The following is a 25,139-nucleotide window of genomic DNA, read 5'->3' on the forward strand; positions in this document are numbered from 1 at the left end:
ACCACAAGTGTACCACTCCTGAAATGACAACACAATTTAGGATGTTCACCCACTGTTCTTAGAACACTGGAAAATACGACTATCCTCAAAAGGGCAACTACTTAATCATGTTTAGAAGACCTTTTTCTAACCATTATGTCATTAAAATAGACAAAAGTATTTGTCACTGTGTTGGTATAACCTTGTATTTCCCTGTATTGTTGTTATAAATATGTTATATCATTGTAACCGTTGCTAGTACCTGTTTCAGTGGTGCCGTTTTTGTCTAATCTCTACTGATTTTACAATTTGGAGATTAGCTTCTATTTTGCTGTTTTCACGGTTTGGACAAATTACTATCAACTTGATCTATAAGTCATTTAAATCCAGGTAAGTCCAGCTTCATATTCCTGTCACGGCAATTCGCCAATCTTGTGAGGATTTTGTTCTGTGGCAATATAAAATGAAGAAGTTGAAAATACACCAAGGAATTTGAAGTGACTGAGTTATTCAATTATTTGTGTGTATATATACAGTACCAGTCAAAAGTTGGGACACACCTACTCATTCAAGAGTTTTTCTGAATTTTTTTACAATTTCTACATTGTAGAATAATAGCGAAGACATCAAAACTACAAAATAACATATATGGAATCATGTAGTAACCCAAAAAAGTGTTAAACAAGTCAAAATATATGTTATATTCTTCAAAGTAGCCACCCTTTGCATTGATGACAGCTTTGCACATCCTTGGCATTCTCTCCACCAGCTTCACCTGGAATACTTTTCCAACAGTCTTGAAGGAGTTCCCACATATGCTGAGCACTTGTGGGCTGTTTCCTTCACTGTGCAGTCCAACTAATTCCAAACCATCTCAATTGGGTTGAAGTGGGTGATTGTGGAGGCCAGGTCATCTGATGCAGCACTCCATCACTCTCCTTCTTGGTCAAATAGCCCTTACACAGCCTGGAGGTGTGTTGGGTCATTGTCCTGTTGAAAAACACATGAAAGTCCCACTAAGCGCAAACCAGATGGGATGTCATATCACTGCAGAATGCTGTGGTAGCCATGCTGGTTAAATGTGCCTTGAATTCTAAATAAATCACAGACAGTGTCACCAGCAAAGCACCCCCACACATCACACCTTCTTCACCTTCTTCTTCCATGGTTCACGGTGGGAACCACACATGCAGAGATCATCCGTTCACCTACTCTGCGTCTCACAAAGACACGGCTGGTTGGAACCAAAAATCTCAAATTTGGACTCATCAGACCAAAGGACAGATTTCCACCGGTCTAATCTCCATTGCTCGTGTTTCTTGGCCGAAGCAAGTCTCTTCTTCTAATTGGTGTCCTTTAGTAGTGGTTTCTTCGCAGAAATTCGACGATGAAGACCTGATTCATTTAGTCTCCTCTGAACAGTTGATGTTGAGATGTGCCTTACTTGAACACTGTGAAGCGTTTATTTGGGCTGCAATTTCTGAGGCTCTGCAGCAGAGGTAACTCTGGGTCTTCCTTTCCTGTGACTGTCCTCATGAGAGCCAGTTTCATCAAAGTGCTTGATGTTTTTTTGCGACTGCACTTGAAGAAACGTTCAAAGTTCTTGCAATTTTCCGCATTGACTGACCTTCATGTCTTAAAGTAATGATGGACTTTTCCTTTCTCTTTGCTTATTTGAGCTGTCCCAACTCTACAGAGGAACTTTGGAGCGCTGTCAGAGTAACCATTGGGTTCACCTCCCCGACTAAGGCCCTTCTTCCCTGATTGCTCAGTTTGGCCGGGAGGCCAGATCTAGGAAGAGTCTTGGTGGTTCCAAACTTCTTCCATTTAAGAATAATGGGGGCCACAATGTTCTTGGGGACCTTCAATGCTGCAGTAATGTTTTGCTACCCTTCCACAGATCTGTGCCCCGATACAATCCTGTCTCAGAGGTCTACGGACAATTCTTTCGACCTCATTGTTTGGTTTTTGCTCTAACATGCACTGTCAACTCTGGGACCTTATATAGACAGGTGTGTGCCTTTCCAAATCATATTAAATCAATTGAATTTACTACAGGTGGACTCCAATACAGTGGTAGAAACATCTCAAGGATGATCAATGGAAAATGGAAGCACCTGAGCTCAATTTCGAGTCTCATAGCAAAGGGTATGAATACTTATGTAAACAGGGTATCTGTTTTATATTTGTAATACAGTGGGGCAAAAAAGTATTTAGTCAGCCACCAATTGTGCAAGTTCTCCCACTTAAAAATATGAGAGAGGCCTGTAATTTTCATCATATGTACACTTCAACTATGACAGACAAAATGAGAAAAACAAATCCAGAAAATCACATTGTAGGATTTTTTATTAATTTATTTGCAAATTATGGTGATGAAAATTACAGGCCTCTCTCATCTTTTTAAGTGGGAGAACTTGCACAATTGGTGGCTGACTAAATACTTTTTTGCCCCACTGTAAATTTGCAAACATTACTAAAAACCTGTTTTTGTTTCGTCCTTATAGGGTATTGTTTGTAGATTGATGAGGATTTTTTATTTATTTAATCCATTTTAGAAAATATGGCTATAATGTTACAAAATGTTGAAAAGGTAAAGGGGTCTGAATACTTCCCGAATGCACTCTATGTGATAAGAGCCTAGCAGATTATATATGTGGATCAATGAAATGACTGTTAGCACCATAGAGATTTTATCTTTATTCACTTCTGTGGATAATTCGACCAGACTACAAAAAGAGAGACAGCTGGAAGCCAGTATGATTTTCCAGATTATTAGAATAAACCAGATCGACAGGGGACCAAGTCCACACTCTGGTTTCCCACTGGCTCCTGTAGAAACTGGATGTGGTTGTCCCAAAATGTCCTCCTGTGGGGGGAGAGAGTTGGCTGGTTTCAGGCTTTAGTGTTGATTGTGAATTCCTGTTTACTGTTTCCTGTATTTTTAGATATTGTTTGTCTGTTTTTGAGGCGCTGAGACTGAACCAATGTCTTGCCTCACGGTTTTATTTTGGTCATCTGCACGTCATCTGACGCCACAGTGTGGGGAGACAGACAGACGGATAAGAGATAGACAAACAGATAGCAGAAATCATACAAGGCAACAAACAAGTTACCCCACATTTTTACACTATATAAACTGTGAATGTCAATCAACTGTGGCTGAGACACTATCTGGTGTGGAGTGCTCTCTCTCTCTCTCTACTGGAAGCATGTCCAGCATGTCCAACATCAAAACAACCATTGCACCTGTCTTGACCTTTGACATTCGTAGGAAGGTCATAAATCACATCTAACGAAGAACAAATCTGTGAACTGTCCTCTCACTGACCTACAGTAAGTGTCAATTTCAGAGGGTGTGAAAGTGTCCATTTCAGAAGACCATTTCAGCAGGCGCACTGCTCCTGTGGTTTGGGATTGACAGACAGTATTGGGACACTGCGTCCTCAGGTTTGGGATTGACAGACAGTATTGGGACACTGCGTCCTCAGGTTTGGGATTGACAGACAGTATTGGGACACTGCGTCCTCAGGTTTGGGATTGACAGACAGTATTGGGACACTGCGTCCTCAGGTTTGGGATTGACAGACAGTATTGGGACACTGTTCTGCAATGTCAGCTAGTCCCTTCCTTCTCAATACTGTCCTGTGTTGTCTTTCCTGTGTGACAATGTAGGAATGGGGCCTTGGGGCCTGAGACAGGGTGTGTGTGTGTGTGTGTGTGTGTGTGTGTGTGTGTGTGTGTGTGTGTGTGTGTGTGTGTGTGTGTGTGTGTGTGTGTGTGTGTGTGTGTGTGTGTGGTGAGGAGGAAACTAAGGGAAGTTAAATAGGTGGGTCACATTTCACAGAGATTGGGGCTCCCGACTGGCACAGCGGTCTAAGGCACTGCATCTCAGTGCTAGAGGCGTCACTACAGACCCTGGTTTGATTCCAGGCTGTATCACAACCGGCCGTGATTGGGAGTCCCATAGGGCGGCGCACAAATTGGCCCAGCGTCGTCCGGGTTTTGCCGGGGTAGGCCATCATAGTAAATAAGAATTAGTTCTTAACTGACATGCCTAGTTAAATAAAGGTTAAAAAAAAATGTTTAAAAAATTAAATGATCGAGAACGCTGTGGAGAACGCATGCATCACCCTGGGCAACCATTCCTTACTCCAGCAGCTGAGCTGAGGGGCAACACACACACATTGAGAGGATGAGGTATTTTGCATCTACCATACATCTGAGTCAGGGAGATTGAGATTAGAGAGAGGAAGAGAGCAGGGTAATTGCCTCCTGCAAGGGCAGAAGGGGATTAGCTGTTAGCTGAGTTAGCAGTGTGTCAGGGGAGGGGAATTACAATGTGATAGAACCTACTAGACAGGCTTCTAGAATCAATCATTATATTGAAGACATTGTCATGATCTATTATTTATCTTCACACAGGAAATTATATCACCTTCTCTTTTCTTTATCATCATAGTTGTTGTTATTAATTCTTTAATAGGGTGAAAATAATTCAGTATTTAGCAGGGAAGTTCAGAGAACTACAGATGAATCAGCATGCTATGATTGAATGCGAAAATGAGAGGTAGACTGACAGGAAAAGAGAGAACGTCCTGGTTAGAGGGCAGGATATGGGTAACCGCATAAGAGTGCAGGCTATTAACCACAGTGAGGCACTAATCTGTCCTTATAACAATTATAACCCCAGAACCAGAGTGGTGAGCACTTTCTTTCTCTTCACCATCTTGCTCTCTGTGTGTTCCTCCCTCTCTCCCTCTCTCTTTCTTCAGAGTTCCTGTGTTACACTATGTTGGCATCAGAATGGGCAGTCAGTGCCAGCACTTGGTCTCCAAGCAACCAGACACCTCCAGCTTTATCCGTAGCAGAGGCTGACCTTAAATAAATATATGACCTGTCAGCCACCCAGGCCCAGGACTGTATTTTTACACTGCAAGTACCGCAAAAAACACGGTAACACACACGTACTGTCAGAAACATCACACAGTAAACTCACACACAATCATGCACTAATGTGCATGCTTGCATGCACACCACTTGCACACAGACCAACAAATATCCACATATTATAATATACTGTATATCCAAACCCAGTTTACACCAGGCAAGTCAACAGGAAAGTGTGAAGAATTCTATTAAATTGTTTCCCCTGTGGCTCTCAGAACCCAGCGGTGCTCTCAGAACCCAGCGCTGCTCTGGCTGTAGACTGTTGTTTGTCTCCTTTGGGTTACAGTCAGCTACAGTGGCTGAAATACACACTATATTTTACAGCTGCGTGCTCATACTATACTCTGTTTCATTATATGAGGTGTTATTATATTCTGTTCTGCTCAGCTCTATTCTATCAGAAAATAGAAACATGAGGATCTACTTATGTGTTTGAGTCTGTCTCAGCAGTATTCACAGATACAGTTGAAGTCGTAAGTTTACGTACAGTTAGGTTTGAGTCATTAAAACTAGTTTTTCAACCACTCCACAAATTTCTTGTGAACAAAAAATTCCAGAAAATGAGATCATGGCTTTAGAAGCTTCCGATAGGCTAACTGTCATAATTTGAGTCAATTGGATGTGTACCTGTGGATGTATTTCAAGGCCTACCTTCAAACTCAGTGCCTCTTTGCTTGACAAAATGGGAAAATCAAAAGAAATCAGCCAAGACCTCAGAAATGTTTTTGTAGACCTCCACAAGTCTGGGTCATCCTTGGGAGCAATTTCCAAATGACTGAAGGTACTACAAACAATAGTACGCAAGTATAAACACCATGGGACCACGCAGCCGTCATACTGCTCAGGAAGGAGACGCCTTCTGTCTCCTAGAGATGAACGCACTTTGGTGTGCAAAGTGCAAATCAATCCCAGAACAACAGCAAAGGACCTTGTGAAGATGCTGGAGGAAACCAGTACAAAAGTATCTATATCCACAGTAAAACAAGTCCTATATTGACATAACCTGAAAGGCCGCTCAGCAAGGAAGAAGCCACTGCTCCAAAACCGCCACAAAAAAAGCCAGACTACGGTTTGCACATGGGGACAAAGATCGTACTTTTTGGAGAAATGTCCTCTGGTCTGATGAAACAAAAATGTAACTGTTTTGCCATAATGACCATCGTTATGTTTGGAGGAAAAGGGGGAGGCTTGTAAGTCGAAGAACACCATCCCAACCATGAAGCACGGGGGTGGCAATATCATCCTGTGGGGGTGCTTTGCTGCAGGAGGGACTGGTGCACTTCACAAAATAGATGGCATCATGAGGGAGGAAAATTATCTCAAGACGTCTGTCAGGAAGATAAAGCTTGGTCGCAAATGGGTCTTTCAAATGGACAATGACCCCAAGCATACTTCCAAAGTTGTGGCAAAATGGCTTAAGGACAACAAAGCCAAGGTATTGGAGTGGCCATCACAAAGCCCTGACCTCAATCCTATAGAAAATGTGTGGGCAGAACTGAAAAAGTGTGTGCGAGCAAGGAGGCCTACAAACCTGACTCAGTTACACCAGCTCTGTCAGGAGGAATGGGCCAAAATGCACCCAACTTATTGTGGGAAGCTTGTGGAAGGCTACCTGAAAGGTTTGACCCAAGTTAAACAATTTAAAGGCAATGCTACCAAATACTAATTGAGGTTATGTAAACTTCTGACCCACTGGGAATGTGATGAAAGAAATAAAAGCTGAAATAAATCATTCTCTCTACTATTATTTTGACATTTAACATTCTTAAAATAAAGTAGTGATCCTAACTGACCTAAAACAGGGCATTTTTTACTAGGATTAAATGTCAGGAATGGTGAAAAACTGAGTTTAAATGTACTTGGCTAAGGTGTATGTAAACTTCTGACTTCAAATGTAAGTCAGATAAATAAACAGATAAGTCTTTTAACTGTCCAGCTGTCCTCTTTCTACCCCCCTCCACCCCAACTCCCCCTTAGCCACGCTAGCCTCGCCCTCAAGTGGGTACTAACAAGCCAGCAAGCTTAGATACAGAAGGTAGTGCTACGTATCAACAGCCATTCTCAGCCAATTCAGTAGGGGTTGGAAGCTATGGCAAGCTTGGATTGATTTCTTGTGTCGCGACATTGTGGAGGATTTCAATAAAGTTCAGCTTTCTCCAACTTTAGTCCCGCCCGGTTCAGCTCCCTCGCCCATGCTTGCAATTCTCAACGGTACCCCCGCCCATTCCACTTCTCTCGCTATCCTTTCCATTAAAGGTGAATGGCTTCTGATGTTTCACCGCGTGATGCCAATTGCTAAAGTAAATGGGGTGTAAGGAGTGTAATATAATATGTAAATACCCCATATTCTCTGATGACCTCCCATTCTGTCTATACTCAGTGCTGAGATATCACATTGGCTGGCAGAGCAGTGATTGACATGTACAGGGCCAATCAGTTGACAGGCCACTTCATTCAAACATGTCCAAGACCCACCCCTTAGTAGTCTTCATCACATGATGTGACCTCACTAAGAAGAAGTTGTACCTCGATGACCACAGCTAAAGCCAAACATGTATGTGCTTTAGTTTGGGGTTTGTTATGCAGACTAATATAATAATATATGCGACTAGATCAGTCAGATAGGCAACCGTGTCCATTCCTCCCTTCTTAAGGTCAAAATGTCCTCCTACCCTCTGCCAGTAAGAAGCCTTCTCCAGTACTTTTTATACTTTTTAGCCAGCAGTTCTGAAGTAGTGTTCATGGGCTAAAAGTGGTCCCTGAAAATGTCACATGTGCAGAAATGTGCACCAAGTCATTGCTCTCTCTCTCTACCTTGTGTGCATCATTTGACTCTTGCTAGCTGTCACTCATATGGCGAGGGGCTGAAGCTCATTGGTTGAACTCAGATTGCTAGGGGGCTGGCCCACATGGGGGAAGATTTAGAGAAAATGGTGCAGCACAGCTTCTAAAAAAACCAGTTGCTTTCAAACTAGGGATTTCATGGCTAATTGAGGTAAGACAGTAATTCTGCTCATATATTTTGCATGTATGAAGAACACATTGACACATCCAGCCCAAAGTAGGAGGTTTAAAAAAGACTTAGTAGGCGCAAAAGTTCTGGAGCATGTCTTAACATAACTAGCACAACGCTGAAGACTGTTTCCTTATTGTCTTCAACGGGACTGGGACTAAGGTGAGTAGAGGGTGGAGGAGGTAGCATAAACACATTACAGTACAGCTCCTAGCACAAGCAAGGCAAGTGTTGTCTGTAGCCTCAACATTCTGTTTCTGAGTCCATACTGCTGAACTAAGACGTTCCATTATATTGACCAGGTACTCCATTGGCTGCTCTAACAATGAAAAGAAATGTCTTCAAAAACGGAAGGCAGTCGGGAAGAAACAAAATCAGGTGGGACCATTCTAGCAAATGAGAGGGCAGATATGCGTGTGAACATCCACAATGGTCCTTGCAATGTAGTGTCCTTGGGACATCCCCACCCCATTGAAGTTTACATTTAAAAAGGTTCAGGTACGAGTTAGAGGTAGGTTCAGGTAAGGGTTATGGTTAGAATAGGGGTTAAGGTTAGGATTAGGGTTTAGGGTAGGGATGTCGCAAGGCACAACTCTGAAATCAAGTGTTTTTTCTCAAAGTTGTCGGGATGTCACATGTCCTACTTATATCAGTACACTCGTAACAACTTAAAAACAACATTAAAAAAACTATATTCAACCAAATAAAGCTCACATAGCAAATGAGCCATTTGATTTTTTGTTGACCAAATTCGACACTTATTGACCTCCATACAAAAACTCCTTGCTTGGTGAGTGGAAAAAACACCACCTGCTGGAGAATACAGATTTTCAGTTATCCCTCTCACTTTGCCTCTTCCTCTCTCTGCAGAATCAGATAGAATCAATATGTTCAGGAGTTTTGGTCCAGGAGTTTTGGACCTGTCACCTGACCCAAAATATATTGGTGTGAATCAAAACAGTTTCTCCTCACCTGAACAATATCCAGCACCATGCCCGCCGCCACCGTCCCGAACCCAGCCAGCAGGAATGGCAAGACCACCTGGAGGCCGATGGAGAAGGAGGTCTCTTTTAACGGCGCTGGTGGCTCTGGGCTCTGGTCAGTGCTTATGTCGTCGCTCTCGTTGCTCTGGCTGCCATTCTCCAGGAGAGCGTCCTCCTCGCGCTGGCCCTTGGCATTCGCCCTGCAGTCTATCACCACTATCTCCCGGCCTTCATCTCCCGGTTCACCAGACCTGTCTGTGAAGGATGTCACTTCTGTGAGCTCATACTCGCCCCTCTCCTCCGGTCTCATCTCCTCCGGTCTCATCTCCTCAGGGTCATCGGTGAGGATGGCTGGGTGAACAGAGCCGTTGGAGTGGAGGTACACCGGTGGCACCACTTTCTTCATTTCTATTGCCCCGGATGACATGTCGGTGTCCGGCGGTTGGTCTTGCTCTTTCGACCAAAGTACCATGCGGAAGCTTTTGAGGACAGTAGACTGAATTACAAATATAGGCTATGGCAAAAAGGTGTGGGATGGTTGGTTTAGATTTCCCTTGATCGGTTTTTAATAACCTGATCTCACAAGTGAATTTATCCCATTAAAGAATGTTGGTGAGTGGCACTCAGGTGTGGTCATGAACGCAAAATTAAGTGGTAAAAAACGTTTTGAAAGCTCAACTAAGCTCCTGCAAAGGCAGGTGTGAGTAGCTGCTCTCCCCCAGGCCTGTGTGAGAATTTGCCGGTGCTTCGGGAGAAGCTGGAGTATGTCCTCCATTCACTGCGTAAGCACTGTAGGCAGATGTATAGAAGAATGAACCAATTATATATTTTTAAAAGAGAGCAAAAACAAACAAACCAATGTTTATCTGGTCAACAACGACTGGTAACCAAAAAGTATTGAAAAGTTGGTATGAAAAAGTACATGCAGTATTGCAGGTCCAGCTAGTAGCCCGAAGTTCTTTTCAGAAAGTCATCCAAGAGCGCAGGTCAGTCCTGCACGCGCTCTGACGGTCCTTTCAGACTAGCTCGCTCCAGACCGTGTCCTGGGCTGGGAAGGTCTCACCTTTCACCAAGTGGCTATTTTATGAGGAGTATTTAAAGGGCTGCGGCACAAGGATATAGTTACGGAGCAGCCCTACAGGAGAACACTTCCCCTCAGCGCTCTGGCTGCTGTTAACCTAAAAGAGAAGAAAATAATAACTTTTAAGAATAGGCTATATGTCCTGTCTCTTTCACAGGGAACATCTCATCAACTTTCAGCTTTTTATGTAGCCAAGCTTACAAATGCGCATTATTGAGCACAAATGGCTGTCATGGAATGGACATGACAATACTGGATTTATTTGGTATAGGCACTGGTTGGAATACTTATGTTTATGATATCCTACTAAATGATGAGACATACATTTCTGGGGGGTTATTTGCCTAAGTATGTTATTCTCAAACACATTATGTCCATCAAGGGTAAGTTTATAGCTACAGTGTTACCTAATTCCACAATGGCATCCTTTCATGACATTATCATGTTATATGGATAGACCAGGGTTCTCCAACCCTGTTCCTGGAGAGCTACCATCCTGTCGGTTTTATCCAAACCCAGGTGTAAATAATCTGATTCAGTTTATGAACCAGCTAATTATTAGAATCGGGTGTTCTAGAATAGGGTCGGAGTGAAAATCTACAACACGCTCCAGAAAAAGAAGCTGAGTTGAGGAAGGGGTGGGATGTTATCCGTTAAAAAAGCAGCGTGTTGCGCCAACAACCCTCCACGCTTTCCTCGGACTATGTTTGGCGTTATGAAGCCGGGTTACCTATGGAAGCGTTTACAAACGGTTTCATACAGCGCCAAACATCTAAATTCCTCTGGCCGGCTACAAATAATTATCCAATAGCCGAGGTGTAGGCTACATCCTCTAATGCTGATTCTCCCCCCCGCATGTTACGACGTCAGAACTCTCCTGCGTTAGTGCGCATTTGGTTTCCCCCCTGGTCCTGAAACAATCCTGTTTAGTAGTCAAGACCAATACCCCGCCGCCCAACACGGCAAAGGCGTAAATTAGTACAAGCTTGGTCGTGGATGAATAGGGGAAGGAACCCTTCTGCGAGTTTGTGATAATGCCGACACGACCGTTGAATTAAATTATAGATCGTGGGGATTTTTTGTTCTCCAAACCTGTAGCCCAGCTATGTATAATGAAATAATTCAGCCAATTGACGTAACAGGTAGACTAGTCATAACATAACGGTAACATGAGGCAGGGAATATTCTCTAAAGTGGCAAAAATCAACGATTCCCTTCTTCACAGAGAAATATGGGCTGGATAGAAAGAGCAGCGAGGAATACAATAGGAAAATAGCCTGAGGTGAAAAGCATCCAATATAGCGTCCAATATGTCTGGATCGATACCAGCAGATCAGGTATAACAGACAGGTCTTTACCTAAAACGCAGAAGTCCACAGAGGAGACGAGTGAACAGACGCTGAACAGAGCGCACTGCTGAACGCCTCAAAACGGTTGTCTCATATCCTGCACTCTGTTATAATGTGTGCTGCAGCCTGATGCGTGGGTGCCGGTATGCATGCCTGGTAACGGTAACGGCCCGTACCTGGCTTAATCGTTAACCCCACACGGTTAAGGCTGTCACTTCCGACCCGTCACATTGTCCCATTTAGAACCCCGCGAGCAGCTACATACGCATATAACAATCTCATGGCATAGGAAGTCACAAGGCTGGGCAACCAGAGATGACGTGAGCGCGTGCGCGTGATAGCCCCCTGCGATTTGTCACGGTTGAGCGCTGCGCGGTGCAGCCAGCCGCATCTATGTCCGATAAGCACGCGCGTGAATTGAGCTGTCCTTGCTCTGTGTGTGTGTGTGTGTGTGTGTGTGTGTGTGTGTGTGTGTGTGTGTGTGTGTGTGTGTGGGAGTTCTTTGTCTTGTTATGGCTTTCTTACCACAGTAGATTTAGATTTGTTTATCTATCCTTAATTTAACAATATCACCCATGGAGAGAAGAGTTGTGATGGTTATAGCCTGGATTCTTAAGTGTAGCTGAAGTGAACATTCAGGTAACTCATTCACCAATGCGTCCTTATATAACTGTATTGCTTATCACATCACCCCACCATGCTCATTCAGAAGCACACTTAGCCATGCCGGTTGGGGATGATATTCTTATAGCCTTAAAAGTAAGTAGTACACTAGTAGAGATAATCGACTACAGCACAGTGGAAATGGTATTGAGCCCAGGTCATCTATGCTTTCCAAGATGGTGTTAGCCCAGTGAGCATAAAGCTAAGGCATTCACCGAATAACCTCAGCTATACTTTGAACTCAGTAACTGATAGGCTAGACATCAACTGTGTTACTTGAGTCAAGGCACCAATGTGACCTTTTTTCACCTATTTGAAATTAACTGAATCAACTGTGTATTGATCCCCGGTCATCTGTGTAACTCAAGATTGCGTTTGACCGCTGACCTAAAGTCTATATACACTGTATAAGTATTAGCTTTGGATTACACCAAGGATTTTCACAATGGCAGGCATGGGCCCAGTGCTGTTTCCTGTTGTTTGTTAATTGACTGGTTTCCAGGTAAGTATTGAAGGTGGGGCTATAACACAATGGAGATTTAACAAGAATTACATAAAGCATTACAGTATTATGGTACAACATACAATGCTGGTAATGTAGTGTTTACTTCTGTAGATTATATTTCCCAGATGGTGAATTGTGGTTGGGTTCGTGACTGAGATTGGCTAGAAATCAGGATAGGGGTTCATTCCGTTTCGTGGACCGGGGAACCGTCCCTAAAAGCTTCAGGTAGTGCAGTGTAGCAACCTGGTCTCAGAGCATTTTGTATTATTGTGTAGGTAAATTCGAGACACATCTTTCAGTATGATATTTTACATTTCGTATGTATATATTAATTTGTGGGTGTCCTTCAGCCATTTCCTATGATATGTTATGAATTACAAGTCATATGATATGTTACAGATTTGTGAAATGTACAATATGTACTAATTTCAAAAACATATATGTTATGAATTTGCAAAAAATATGATATGTTATGAATTTTAACTAGGTGGCTAAAGTTAGCTAGCTGGCTAATGTTAGCTAGGCTACGGATTAGGGTTAGTATTTAGGGTTAAGGTTAGGGTTACATTTATGAGTTAGGTTAAAGGGTTAAGGTAAGGGTTGGGGAAGGGTTAGCTAAAATGATTAAGCTTAGGGTTAGGGGAAGGCTTAGCTAAAAGAGTTATGGTTAGGGTAGTTGCTAAGGAGTAGTAAGTAGTTGAAAGTTGCTAATTTGCTAAAATGCTAAAGTTGTACATGTTGACATTCGAACTCACAAACTTTGGGTTGCTAGACGTTCGAATTATACGCCCCACCCCGGCCAACTACCCTACTTCTGTTTTTGACGTAAGTAACCATCTGTCTCATGTAACCATACCAAATGGAATATAATATCATTCTAATTTGAGTGTTCCGGATTTACTTTTACTATGTTACGTCTAGTCTTCGAGAACAGGCTGAGCATAGTGCAGCAACTTTTGGGAAGCGCAGTTGCCCCAAACTGATTGAAGACATTGGTTATGTTTTTCTGATCATAGATCTGTGTAGCAGACAGTGTGTTATCCCATTGGTAGGGTTTGATTTCTGTATAAACAAGTTGAGGATGGGAAACTGTGTGTGAGAGAGAGACTAAACATCGGCCTAAACATCAGCGCCACAGGTAACTTCCACAAAGCTGTGAATTATCTGAGAGACAAGGCAAGAAGGGCCTTCTATGCCATCAAAAGGAACATACAATTTGACATACCAATTAGGATCCCATTGCCCTTTATGGTTGTGAGGTCTAGGGTGCACTCAACAGCCAAGAATTCACCAAATGGGACAAACACCAAATTGAGACTCTGCATGCAAAATTCTGAAAAAATATCCTCAGTGTACAATGTAAAACACCAAATAATGCATGCAGAGCAGAATTAGGCCGATACCCGCTAATTATCAAAATCCAGAAAAGTGTCGTTAAATTCTACAACCACCTAAATGGAAAAGATTCCCGAACCTTCCATAACAAAGTCATCACCTAGAGAGAAATTATCTGGAAAAAATCTGGAGAAGAGCCCCCTAAGCAAGCTTGTCCTGGGGCTCTGTTCACAAACAGAAACAGACTCCACAGTCCCTCAGGACAGCAACACAATTAGACCCAACCAAATCATGAGAAAACAAAAAGATAATTACTTGACACTATGGAAAGAATTTACAAAAACACAAAGCAAACTAGAATACTATTTGGCAATAAACAGGCAGAATACCTTACCACTGTGACTGACCAAAAATTAAGAAAAATCTCTGATTTTGTACAGACTCAGTGAGCATAGCCTTGCTATTGAGAAAGGCTGCAGAAAGCAGACCTGGCTCTCAAGAGAAGACAGGCTATGTGCACACTGCCCACAAAATGAGGTGGAAACTGAGCTGCACTCCCTAACCTCCTGCCCAATGTATCATATTAGAGACACATATTTCCTCAGATTACACAGATCCACAAAGAATTCGAAAACAAATCCAATTTTGATAAACTCCCATATCTATTGGGTGAAATACCACAGTGTGCAATCACAGCAGCAATATTTGTGACCTGTTGCCACAAGAAAAGGGCAACCAGTGAAAAACTAACACTTGTAAATACAATTGTAAATACTACCAATATTTATGTTTATTTATTTTCCCTTTTGAACTTGAACTATTTGCACATCATTACAACACTGTATATAGACATATGACATTGTATTTTAAAAAAAATTCTTTTGGAACTTGTAAATTGTTTATTTCACTTTTGTTTATTATCTATTTCATTTGCTTTGGCAATGTAAACATACAGTATGTTTCCCATGCCTTAAATGAGAGAGAGAGAGAGAGACTGTACCTCCTTTCTGAGGATGTTACAGTGGTGATGGCTATTGGACTTTCCATCATGCACCTTGAGAGCCTGTTTGTAGACAGACTGAATCGACTTTAATGTTGTACATTAAGCTCGGGCCCAACTAATCAACCAGTATGTTAAGTGGGGGAGGATCATAGCATTGAAGTACATTTTTGCTGCCTGTGTAGCCAAACAATTCTGTGTATGAGAAATTAGCCAGGTTGAATTTGGTTATTTCAGTTACCATTTCCACCTGCTTTTTGAAAGGGAGATTATATGATGACAAGGTACTTAAAAACGAATACCACCTGGAGCTTCTCCCCTGACTCATAGACGTCTGGCTCAGTAGCATCAGTTGCCCTCTTTGTGAAGAAAATACAGACTGCTTTTTTCACATTGCGGTGCAAACATGAGTCACTGAGCCACTTTGTAACGTTGACCATTGCTGCAGTGAGCTCTTGTGCAGCTTGCTGTTTACTCTTTGCATGCGCATAAAACACTGTATCGTCTGCATACATTTGTACTTTAGACCCAGTACAAACAGAAGATAAGAACATGAATGTGCAGGCTGAACAGGAGGGGCCCCAGTGATGACCCCTGGGGCACACCCACATCATAGCTGAGGGTGGGCGACATCTCACTGCATTTCATTGGGCGACATCTCATTGGGTGACAGCTCATTGCATCTCATTGGGCGACATCTCATTGCATGTACATGATTAACCACCACACCTCTGTGTAGTGTGCATGCATTTGAAAAGCATAGATAAGAAGGTAGCAGCGTGTCACTGTGGTTTGTGTGATGGCTGCTAGAGATTCAGATTCAGAGTTTTTAATCGTCACATGTACATGGTTGCAGTTGTGATTGCAGGGTACAGTGAAAATCTCAGGCTCCGAGCTACAACATGCAGGACAAAGTGAAGTAAACAATGAAAATGGTAATAAAAAAGCAACAATATAAATAGCACTATATACTTCATAACAACTGTGTCAGTGATGAATAAATAAATGTCTATTGGGGTGAAGGCAGAGTAAAGACTGTTGAGGGGGTGGGGTGTCATAGGGGGAGCAGCATGACCATTGAGGATGTGTGGGGGCCAAGTGAAATAAAAACAATAACAATTATAGTGGGGGGTGGGAGCAGGTAGCTGACTAGTGGTGGACTGTTCAGCAGCCTGATGGTCTGAGGGTAGAAACTATTGGCCAGTCTTCCAGTTTTTGCCTTGTTGCTCCCGTATTGCCCGCGTCTGAGTGATTGAAACGTGGAGAACAGGGAATGGCTTGGGTGGCTGGGGTCCCTGTTGATCTTGGCCTTCTTGCGACACCTGTTGTTGTAGGTGTCCTGTTGGGCAGGCAGTGTGCAACCAGTGGTGCGTTCGACTGAACATATCACCCTCTGAAGTGCCTTGCGGTCGTGGAGTTGCCGTACCAGGCTGTGATGCAGCCCAACTGTATGCTCTCGATGGAGCTCTTGTATAACACTGTGAGGGCCCTCGGTGACAGGCCAAATTTCTTCAGCATCATGAAGAAATTCGGCCTGCTATGGGATACATCCATGTTTGTCATCATGACACATCAATTACCTCTGCTAACACTGCCAGGCTAGATGTGCCCTCTGTGTAGTGTGTGTATGTCCGTGTGTGTGTGTGTGTGTGTGATAGAGAGATTATACTTTATTGTCTGCTTGTGCAGAATTTCTCCTTGCATCACACGCTCCACGTCACACATATATAACACAGGTCTGTGTCCTCAGAAGATGGCTGATCCTTTGTCTGAGTCTGTTGTCTGTATCCAGGTGTGCTGTGCTCTGGGAGGACAATTCATCACTTTGCTCTCCATTCCTCCTCCCCGCCACATGTAGAAATATCCTACTGTACATTTGTTTGAGTGCCTCCATGTTTTTCATTCACCATTTTTATTCCATTCAGCATATTTAATGTCATTATTCCATTGTATTATTCTTATCATGCAGCATTGTTGAGAGTGAACCTGCAAAACGGCATTTCAATACACTGTGTATACAAATACACTTGACTTGGGACAGCGGCAGAGTCTAGACATGCTGAACTGACCTGAAGAGCAGTGAGACTAACATTTATGTTAGTTAGTTCTGAGTTGTGACATTCTTCTAAAAAGGGTGTCTCTCTCATACAGAAATTAAACATCAACGTGTGGGTCAATCAATGGTGCGGGTGTATCCGGAGTGAATGTGCTACAGACTCCAGTTAGTCAAGTAGATTTCCATTGGAGTGTATTCCGGCGTATGGTGGGCCTGACAGGCCTACCTAACACACATTTGAGTCCTTGCAGGAATGCAAAAAATATGGAAAATCACAGCGTTCCCCTTAATCGTCACATTTAAGAGGATTCAGCTCTGGATTTAGAGCATGATATTTTTTCTCACATTCTCACATTTCTGAGCATTCATCAGAGCACCATTCGTGAAATTCTGAAGTTGGATGTTAGGTGTATGGTAGAGTAGATCTGATTGTATTGGCAAATATTGGCCATTTGTTAGTCAGCACGACAAAGAAGGCACTAAAATTCACATTAATTAAGGTTCACATGGTTGCAAATGAATTGCCAGAAAGTTGTCTCTGTCTGGAGTTCCAGCAGACTTGGGTCACAGGAAGTCAGTGTAAGCCGTCAGAACAGACACAGAGAAAATGGAAAGATCTGACCCAGGTCAGTCTGTTAATCAGTCATTATAACTACTGGCGGTATGTGGGGTTTTCTTTCTTGGCAGCCTCCATTGCAAAATTTCCATAAGCACAAAAAGCGTATTTCTCTCATTGTGTGCACAAATATGTTTACATAACTATTAGTGAACATTTCTCCTTTGCCAAGATAATACCTGACAGGTGTGGCTTATCAATAAATTGATTAAACAGCATGATCATTACACAGGTGCACCTTGTACTGGAGACAATAAAATACCACTAAAATGTCCAGATTTGTCACACAACACAATGCCACAGATGTCTCAAGTTTTGATGGAGTGTGCAATTGGCATGCTTACTGCAAGAATGTTCCACAGAGATATCTAGATAACTGAATATTCATTTCTCTACCATAAGCCACCTTGAACGTAATTTTAGCAAATTTGGCAGTACGTCGAACCGGCCTCACAACCTCAGACCACGTGTTTGTCATTGTGTGGGCGAGTAGTTTTCTGATGTCAATGTTGTGAAAAGAGTGCCAATGGTAGCGGTGGGGTTATGGTATGGGCAGGTATAAGCTATAGACGACGAACACAATTGCATTTTATCGATGGCAATTTGAATGCACAGAGGTACCGTGACAAGATCCCGAGGCCCATTGTCATGTCTTTCATCCACCTCAATCACCTCATGTTTCAGCATGATAATGCACAGCCTTATGTTGCAAGGATCTGTACACAATTCCTGGAAGCTGAAAATGTCCCAGTTCTTCCATGGCCTGCATACTCACCAGACATGTCACCCATTGAGCAAGTTTGGGATGCTTTGGTTCAACGTGTACGATAGCATGTTCCAGTTCCCGCCAATATCCAGCAACTTCGCACAGCCATCAAATAAGTGTGGGATAACATTCCACAGGTCACAATCAACAGCCTGATCAACTCTATGCAAAGGAAAAGTGTTGTGCTGCATGGGGCTAATGGTGGTCACACCTATCAGTCAAATGTATTTTTTAAGCCCTTCTTACATCAGCTGATGTTACCAAGTTCTGTGCAGAAACCCAGCCTAAAAACCCAAACAGCAAGCAATGCAGGTGTAGAAGCAAGGTGGATAGGAAAAACTCCAGAGAAAGGCCAGAACCTAGGAAGAAACCTAGAGAGGAACCAGGCTATGAGGGGTGGCCAGTCCTCTTCTGGCTATGCCAGGTAGTGATTATAACAGAACATGGCCAAGATGTTCAAATGTTCATTGATGACCAGCATGGTCAAATAATAATCACAGTGGTTGTAGAGGGTGCAACAGGTCAGCCCCTCAGGAGTAAATGTCAGTTGGCTTTGCCTAGCCGATCATTCAGAGTATCTCCACCGCTCCAACTGTCTCTAGAAAGTTGAAAACAGCAGGTCTGGGACAGGTAGCACGTCCAGTGAACAGGTCAAGGTTCCATAGCCGCAGGCAGAAAAGTTGAAACTGGAGCAGCAGCACGACCAGGTGGACTGGGGACAGCAAGGAGTCATCAAGCCAGGTAGTCCTGAGGCATGGTCCTAGAGCTCAGGTCCTCCGAGAGAGAGAAAGAAAGAAAGAAAGAGAGAAAAAGATAGCGAATTGGAGAGCATAGTTAAATTCACACAGGACACCAGATAAGACAGGATAAATACTCAAGATATACAGACTGACCCTAGCGCCCCGACACAAACTACTTCAGCATAGATACTGGAGGCTGAGACAGGAGGGGTCGGGAGACACTGTAGCCCCGTCCTACGATACCCCCGGACAGGGCCAAACAGGTAGGATATAATCCCACCCACTTTGCCAAAGCACAGCCCCCACACCTCTAGAGGAATATTTTCAACCACCAACTTACCATCCTGAGACAAGGCTGAGTATAGGCCACAAAGATCTCCACCACAGCACAACCCAAGGGGAGGCGCCAACCCAGACAGGAAGATCACGTCAGCGTACGTGTAGGTATGTACGGCAGGACCAAATCGGAAAGATAGGTAGGAGCAAGCCCATGTAATAATTTGTAGGTTAGCAGTAAAACCTTGAAATCAGCCTTTGCCTTAACAGGAAGCCAGTGTAGAGAGGTTCTAGTCAAAACGTTCTAGTCAAGATTCTAGCAGCCGTGTTTAGCACTAACTGAAGTTTATTTAGGTCTTTATCCGGGTAGCTGGAAAGTAGAGCATTGCAGTAGTCTAACCTAGAAGTGACAAAAGCATGGGTTAATTTTTCTGCATAATTTTTGGACAGAAAGTTTCTGATTTTTGCAATGTTACGTAGATGGAAAAAAGCCATTACACCAGATACTGACTGGTTTTCTGATAAATGCCCCTACCTTTTTTTAAGGTATCTGTGACCAATATTCCCAGTCATGTGAAATCCATAGATTAGTGCTGAAATAATTTTTTTCAATTGACTGATTTGAACTGTAACTCAGTCAAATCTTTGAAATGGTTGCATGTTGCGTATATATTTTTGTTCAGTATTGCTGCCAAAGAGGACAGCAGTGGAGGCTGCTGCGGGGAGGACGGCTCATAATAATGGGTGGAATGGAGTCAATGGAATAGTATAAATCACATCAAACACGTAGTTCCCATGTGGTTGATACCATTCCATTAACTCCCTTCTAGTCTTTATTATGAGCCGTCCCCCCTCAGCAGCCTTCATTTGAGGACAGAAATGGGTAACCAAAGTGGATAGTGAGACTGCAGAGATGCATGGTGTTGGCACTGTTGGGGGGTGGGGTCTGGTTGGGCAGTAGGGGTGCTCAGAGGGTTAATGATTCTCTTCCCTCTTTTTCCTCCCGTCTTTTCTCCAACAGGAAGTGAGGTGGCAACGGGACACAAAAGTGCTCACCCCGGCAACGCTTCAAGAGAGCGCTTCTCCATAGAAACTGTGTGGCAGCCTGTGCCAATTCAGTCCCTGCGGTTCTTTGAGCCCAGAAGAATGTCAGGAGAGATTTGGAACTTTCGCTTGGGCTTGGATGAATAGCTGTCCACTGACCATCCCCTCCCCCCTCCACTATTTCCTTTAGTTGAGAGGCCTAAACAAGCAACTTCAACCGTCAGGTTTATGGGTCTTAATGTTTTTGTCTGACACCGCATTACTCTGGCTGAAAATACTTACTTGTGCTCTTTCAAAGTATTGATAAGTTAGGATAAGGCTGTGTGCTTCACTGTAAATAGGATTGACTAAAAAACTTGTGCTATTAGGGACATAGCACAAAACACTACGCAAATTGAATGTACATTAAAAAAAATTGTCCAGTACATATAATTCAAATCTGAACACTACATTTGCACCATCTGCAACTACAGGGCTTTCCAGAGGGTGGTGTCGTGACATTAACTAATATAATAGACTGTTGTTCATCGAACGATTAAAAGTTTCTAATTGCGTGATTAACTGAATCAAGCAATTATTAACTCATTAATCCAGGGCACCATGGGAAAACTAGTTTTTATTGAGTTTGTATTTCCCAAATGAACTCAAAGAATGTCAGGATATCGATTTTACAACAGCCGCTAATTAACCAGTTACCTCTACAATCTCGTTCTGAACGTCGTATAGTCCGTGAATCTGCACGGACCCGGGTCTCACCAATGAGTTTGTACTACACACCAATCTTAGTTGAATATTTATTTACTTAAAAGCTAAAATTATGATAAAAAATACACATAGACAAAACACATTATAGGCTATTGATTAGAACTTAGTATAACGGGCCAACACACTATGGCGCGTGTTACCCAAAATGGGGATTTCAAAGAGAGAGAGGAAAAAGAAAGTACACGAGAGAAATATACATTTGGGTGAATTTGTCAGCTATGCTATTCTAACCCTAGCCGTGCCAAACTGCCGCTCTTATGGGTCAGAATATAATGATGTAATTACGTGGGGGAAGTCTCAGAGGATTCTCTGCGAGGACCGTTCAGCTGCTCGATGACTCCTAATGTCAGTGTCTTTTTTGCTTAGGAGTCTGTTCCCTCACCCTTGCTCTGGAAGGGGTCTTCTGAGGACAGACAACTCTGTAGCTCAGAGCTCACAGCGTTGGAATGAAACAGTGTAGATACCACGATTCGATGGGAGATGGAGGCTAGGTGGTTTGACTTGAATTCACCCGCTTAGACACAGCTACTCATCCGTAGCTTGGGTAGAAAAAGATTTCTTTGTCTTCAAACTTGCGTTGCGTTTTGGGTTCGTTGACTTTTTAGACCTTGGCTGCAGCTTGGGTCACATAGTTTTCTCTGGAAATTCTTTACTCACAGGTTTTATACCCTTGTGTCAGAAGTTGGCGTAACCGCCTTTAGGACAATTCTCTGGGCGTACCAAGTTATGAGGGCAAGGTCTAGATTTGACTCAAATCCAATTTGAGACAACTAACTTCACATTTCATCTTTCCAAAAACATTCTATTTGATTTGGATATATTTCCATACAACGTACAATGTATAAACATCAAACATATACTAGGAAAACTATTCACGTTACAATGTTTTCGTAATAACGTCATATATTAACCTTTAATAACAAAACAAAAATGACATACATTTTCATATTCCATCCATCGTCATGACCACCCTTGTGGCTGACGGAAACCATTGTTCCAAAGTCCCTTTATTTCATGTTGAATGTTCTGAGGCTGGTTCTCCATAGTAACAGGACAAAGGAATTTGTCTGTGGCCTGAGATTTACCAGGGGCGTGAGGGGTCATAAAACCCCCACATCTTCAGACCCCTAGATCTCTCCTCCTCTGTTGGGGTTGAGAGATAATCTGTAGGGTTGTGGTCTCCTGTAACCTGACCTGATCAGGACAGTCATGACAGTGGCGTGGTCAGTCCAACGCATCACCGGGGGCACACTGCCTGCCCTCCAGGACATCTACAGCACCAGGTGTCACAGGAAGTCCAAGAAGATCATCAAGGACCTCAGCCACCTGAGCCATGGCTTGTTCACCTCGAAACCATCTAGAAGGCAAAGACAGTACAGGTGCATCAAAGCTGGGAAAGAGAGACAGAAGCTGTTTTTCTATCTCCAGGCCATCAGACTGTTAAACAGTCACCACTAGCCAGCCTCCGCACAGTACCCTGTCCTGAACCTTAGTCACTGTTCTAGCCGGCCACCACCCGGCACTCTACCCTGCACCTTGGAGTCATTGAACACTGGTCACTTTGATAATGTTTACATACTATTTCACCCACATTAAAATGTATATACTGCATTCTAGTCATGACTCAGGTGAGAGCAAAGATTATGTTATGATACTGTTTATGCACCGAATGGTTGTTTTATGCAGTAGAGTAGGGTTCTTAGAACTCTCTATTCCTTTCTGAGTGAACGGAGAGGAGTCTTTTGAAGCTTTGGCCGGCAACTGATTAAGTGATGGCTTGGTGATAAAAACTAAACAGCCACATTCCATTCTATGAGTAGTGGTGCATGACAGAGATATCCTGAAGGAATAGATCAAACATTTAATTGTTCTCATCCTTGTATCTGAAAAACTTAGTCTGGAAGAGTAAAATAGTACCCCCGTGCAGATAATGACAGGATGAACCCAGAGTGGCTTAGGATACCCCTTGAGCTGCATGGGAGGGGTGGACCAGCCATGACTAAGAATTCTTATTGTCAGCTACATAAAAGAAACAGCATTGTCTTTAAAGGTTAGGCTGCTCAGCCCAACAGTCAAGTGTTGGGTTGACTAGTCTCATTAATGCAATAATGAATCAATATTGAATAAAGATGATTGAAGAAATTACAAACAAAGTCTCTCTCACTTGATTAGAATATTCCACCTCACTCATCCTATGTCACTTTTTGTTTTCTTGATTACATGTATATAGTTTTTTGAATGTATTTTTTTATTGCTAGGTATACGGCACTGTTGGAGCTAGAAACACAAATATTTTGCTGCGATAACATCTGCAAATCTGTACGCGATGAAAAACAGATTTGATTTTACTTAAAAGCTATCATACTAACAGCATCATTTCAAGGAACCCAGGCCACATCATCACCAACCACAGTACAGAGCACTGTACAGTAACTGACAGATCTGGAAATCAGTCAGCCAGTTAGTGAGTCAATCGGTCAGTCAGGACGGAAACTTGGATAGTGTTTGTCAGAAAGGTACAGTAGAGTTATGTCAGAAACCTACACAGTGACCATAATGAATATATATGTTGGACGACATCACTCACTCACCCCAAACTCAGGGACCAATAAATTATGCAGCTTATCAACCACACATCAACCTGTATCATGTAACACATTAGAGAGTAACAGGGAACCTTACCCATTAACCACCACGTGACCCTTGACCTTAGTGGATGAGGACACACTCTGCTCAATGTCCTCTCATCTGTTTATTCTCAGGGAGTAGAACTCGTTGTTGCATAACTGTAAGATTACTGGTGACTGGCCGGTATCTCTGTATCTGACCTGTGTGAAAGGATCAGGCCTGTGCTGCCATGTACCATGCAGATGTAAACAGAGGGCAGGGACAGGACAGGGACAAGACAGGGACAGGACAGGGAGGGAGATGAGCTGCTGCTTCAGCTTTTTCCTGTTAGACAGTTCAGACCACAGAGATGTAACCTACCAGTAAATGTTGATCTAGCAGGTCCCACACTATGTTCTGTAGCCCTGTCTTACAACAAGCCTACAAGCCCTCAGTCCAGCCTCTCTCAGCCTATTGCGGACAGTCTGAGCACTGATGGAGTGATTGTGCATTCCTGGTGTAACTCGGGCAGTTGTTGCCATCCTGTACCTGTCCCGCAGGTGTGATGTTCGGATGTACCGATCCTGTGTAGGTGTTGTTACACGTGGTCTGCTACTGCGAGGACAATCAGCTCTCCATCCTGTCTCCATGTAGCGCTGTCTTAGGCGTCTCACTGTACGGACATTGCAATTTATTTCCCTGGCCACATCTGCAGTCCTCATGCCTCCTTGCAGCATGCCTAAGGCACGTTCACTTAGATGAGCAGGGATCCTGGGCATCTTTCTTTTGGTGTTTTTCAGAGTCAGTAGAAAGGCCTCTTTAGTGTCCTAAGTTTTCATAACTGTGACCTTAATTGCCTTCTGTCTGTAAGCTGTTAGTGTCTTAACGACGGTTCCACAGGTGCATGTTCATTAATTGTTTATGGTTCATTGAACAAGCATGGGAAACAGTGTTTAAACCCTTTACAATTGAGGTTTATGAAGTTATTTGGATTTTGCTAATTGTCTTTGAAAGACAGGGTCCTGAAAAAGGGACGTTTCTTTTTTTGCTGAGTTTATAAAGATCCAGTTCATTTAAAAGAACATTGGAGGCCTCTTACACTTCAGTGTTGTGATGCAAAAATTTGAGCATAATTCATAGCCCATAGAATTAAAAAAAGGTATGGTCGGATATTATTGATCCTAACCAGATATTATTATTATTTGTTTTTATTATTATTTTTTTTTACATAGGAGATACATTGGAGATAATAAGACAAGTACTAGAAACAATAGAACACTATGAAATATCTTGGAACCAGGCCTGGTCTTCAGACCTGTTTTTGAAAATACCTTTTTATAAAGTATGACTGAAATGTATACATAAATGCCTGGAATATTAACATTTTGGATGGGTTAAAGTCATGTATAGT

At 42.9% G+C, this 25,139-nt stretch overlaps 1 protein-coding gene across 3 annotated transcripts in view; it reads right to left on the bottom strand.

Moving 5' to 3' along the window:
* Positions 1–11,674, bottom strand: part of LOC110528045 (solute carrier family 41 member 1) — a 43,692-nt gene extending 32,018 nt beyond the window's left edge. For 2 of the 3 annotated variants that reach the window (XR_005052615.1, XM_021609829.2), the window contains exons 1-2: positions 11,365–11,674; positions 8,915–10,103 (exon numbers count right to left, since the gene is read on the bottom strand). Coding sequence is in view for 2 of the 3 variants with exons in the window: in XM_021609829.2 (XP_021465504.1) it covers positions 8,915–9,397 (483 nt within the window). In the remaining variant the exon portion in view is untranslated. The remainder of the gene's footprint in view (positions 1–8,914; positions 10,104–11,364) is intronic. The other variant, XM_036983603.1, reaches the window with a different exon arrangement.
* Positions 11,675–25,139: the final 13,465 nt, after the last annotated feature.

Source organism: Oncorhynchus mykiss, chromosome 7 (genome assembly GCF_013265735.2).
Source record: "Oncorhynchus mykiss isolate Arlee chromosome 7, USDA_OmykA_1.1, whole genome shotgun sequence".
NCBI classification, from domain to species: Eukaryota; Metazoa; Chordata; class Actinopteri; order Salmoniformes; family Salmonidae; genus Oncorhynchus; species Oncorhynchus mykiss.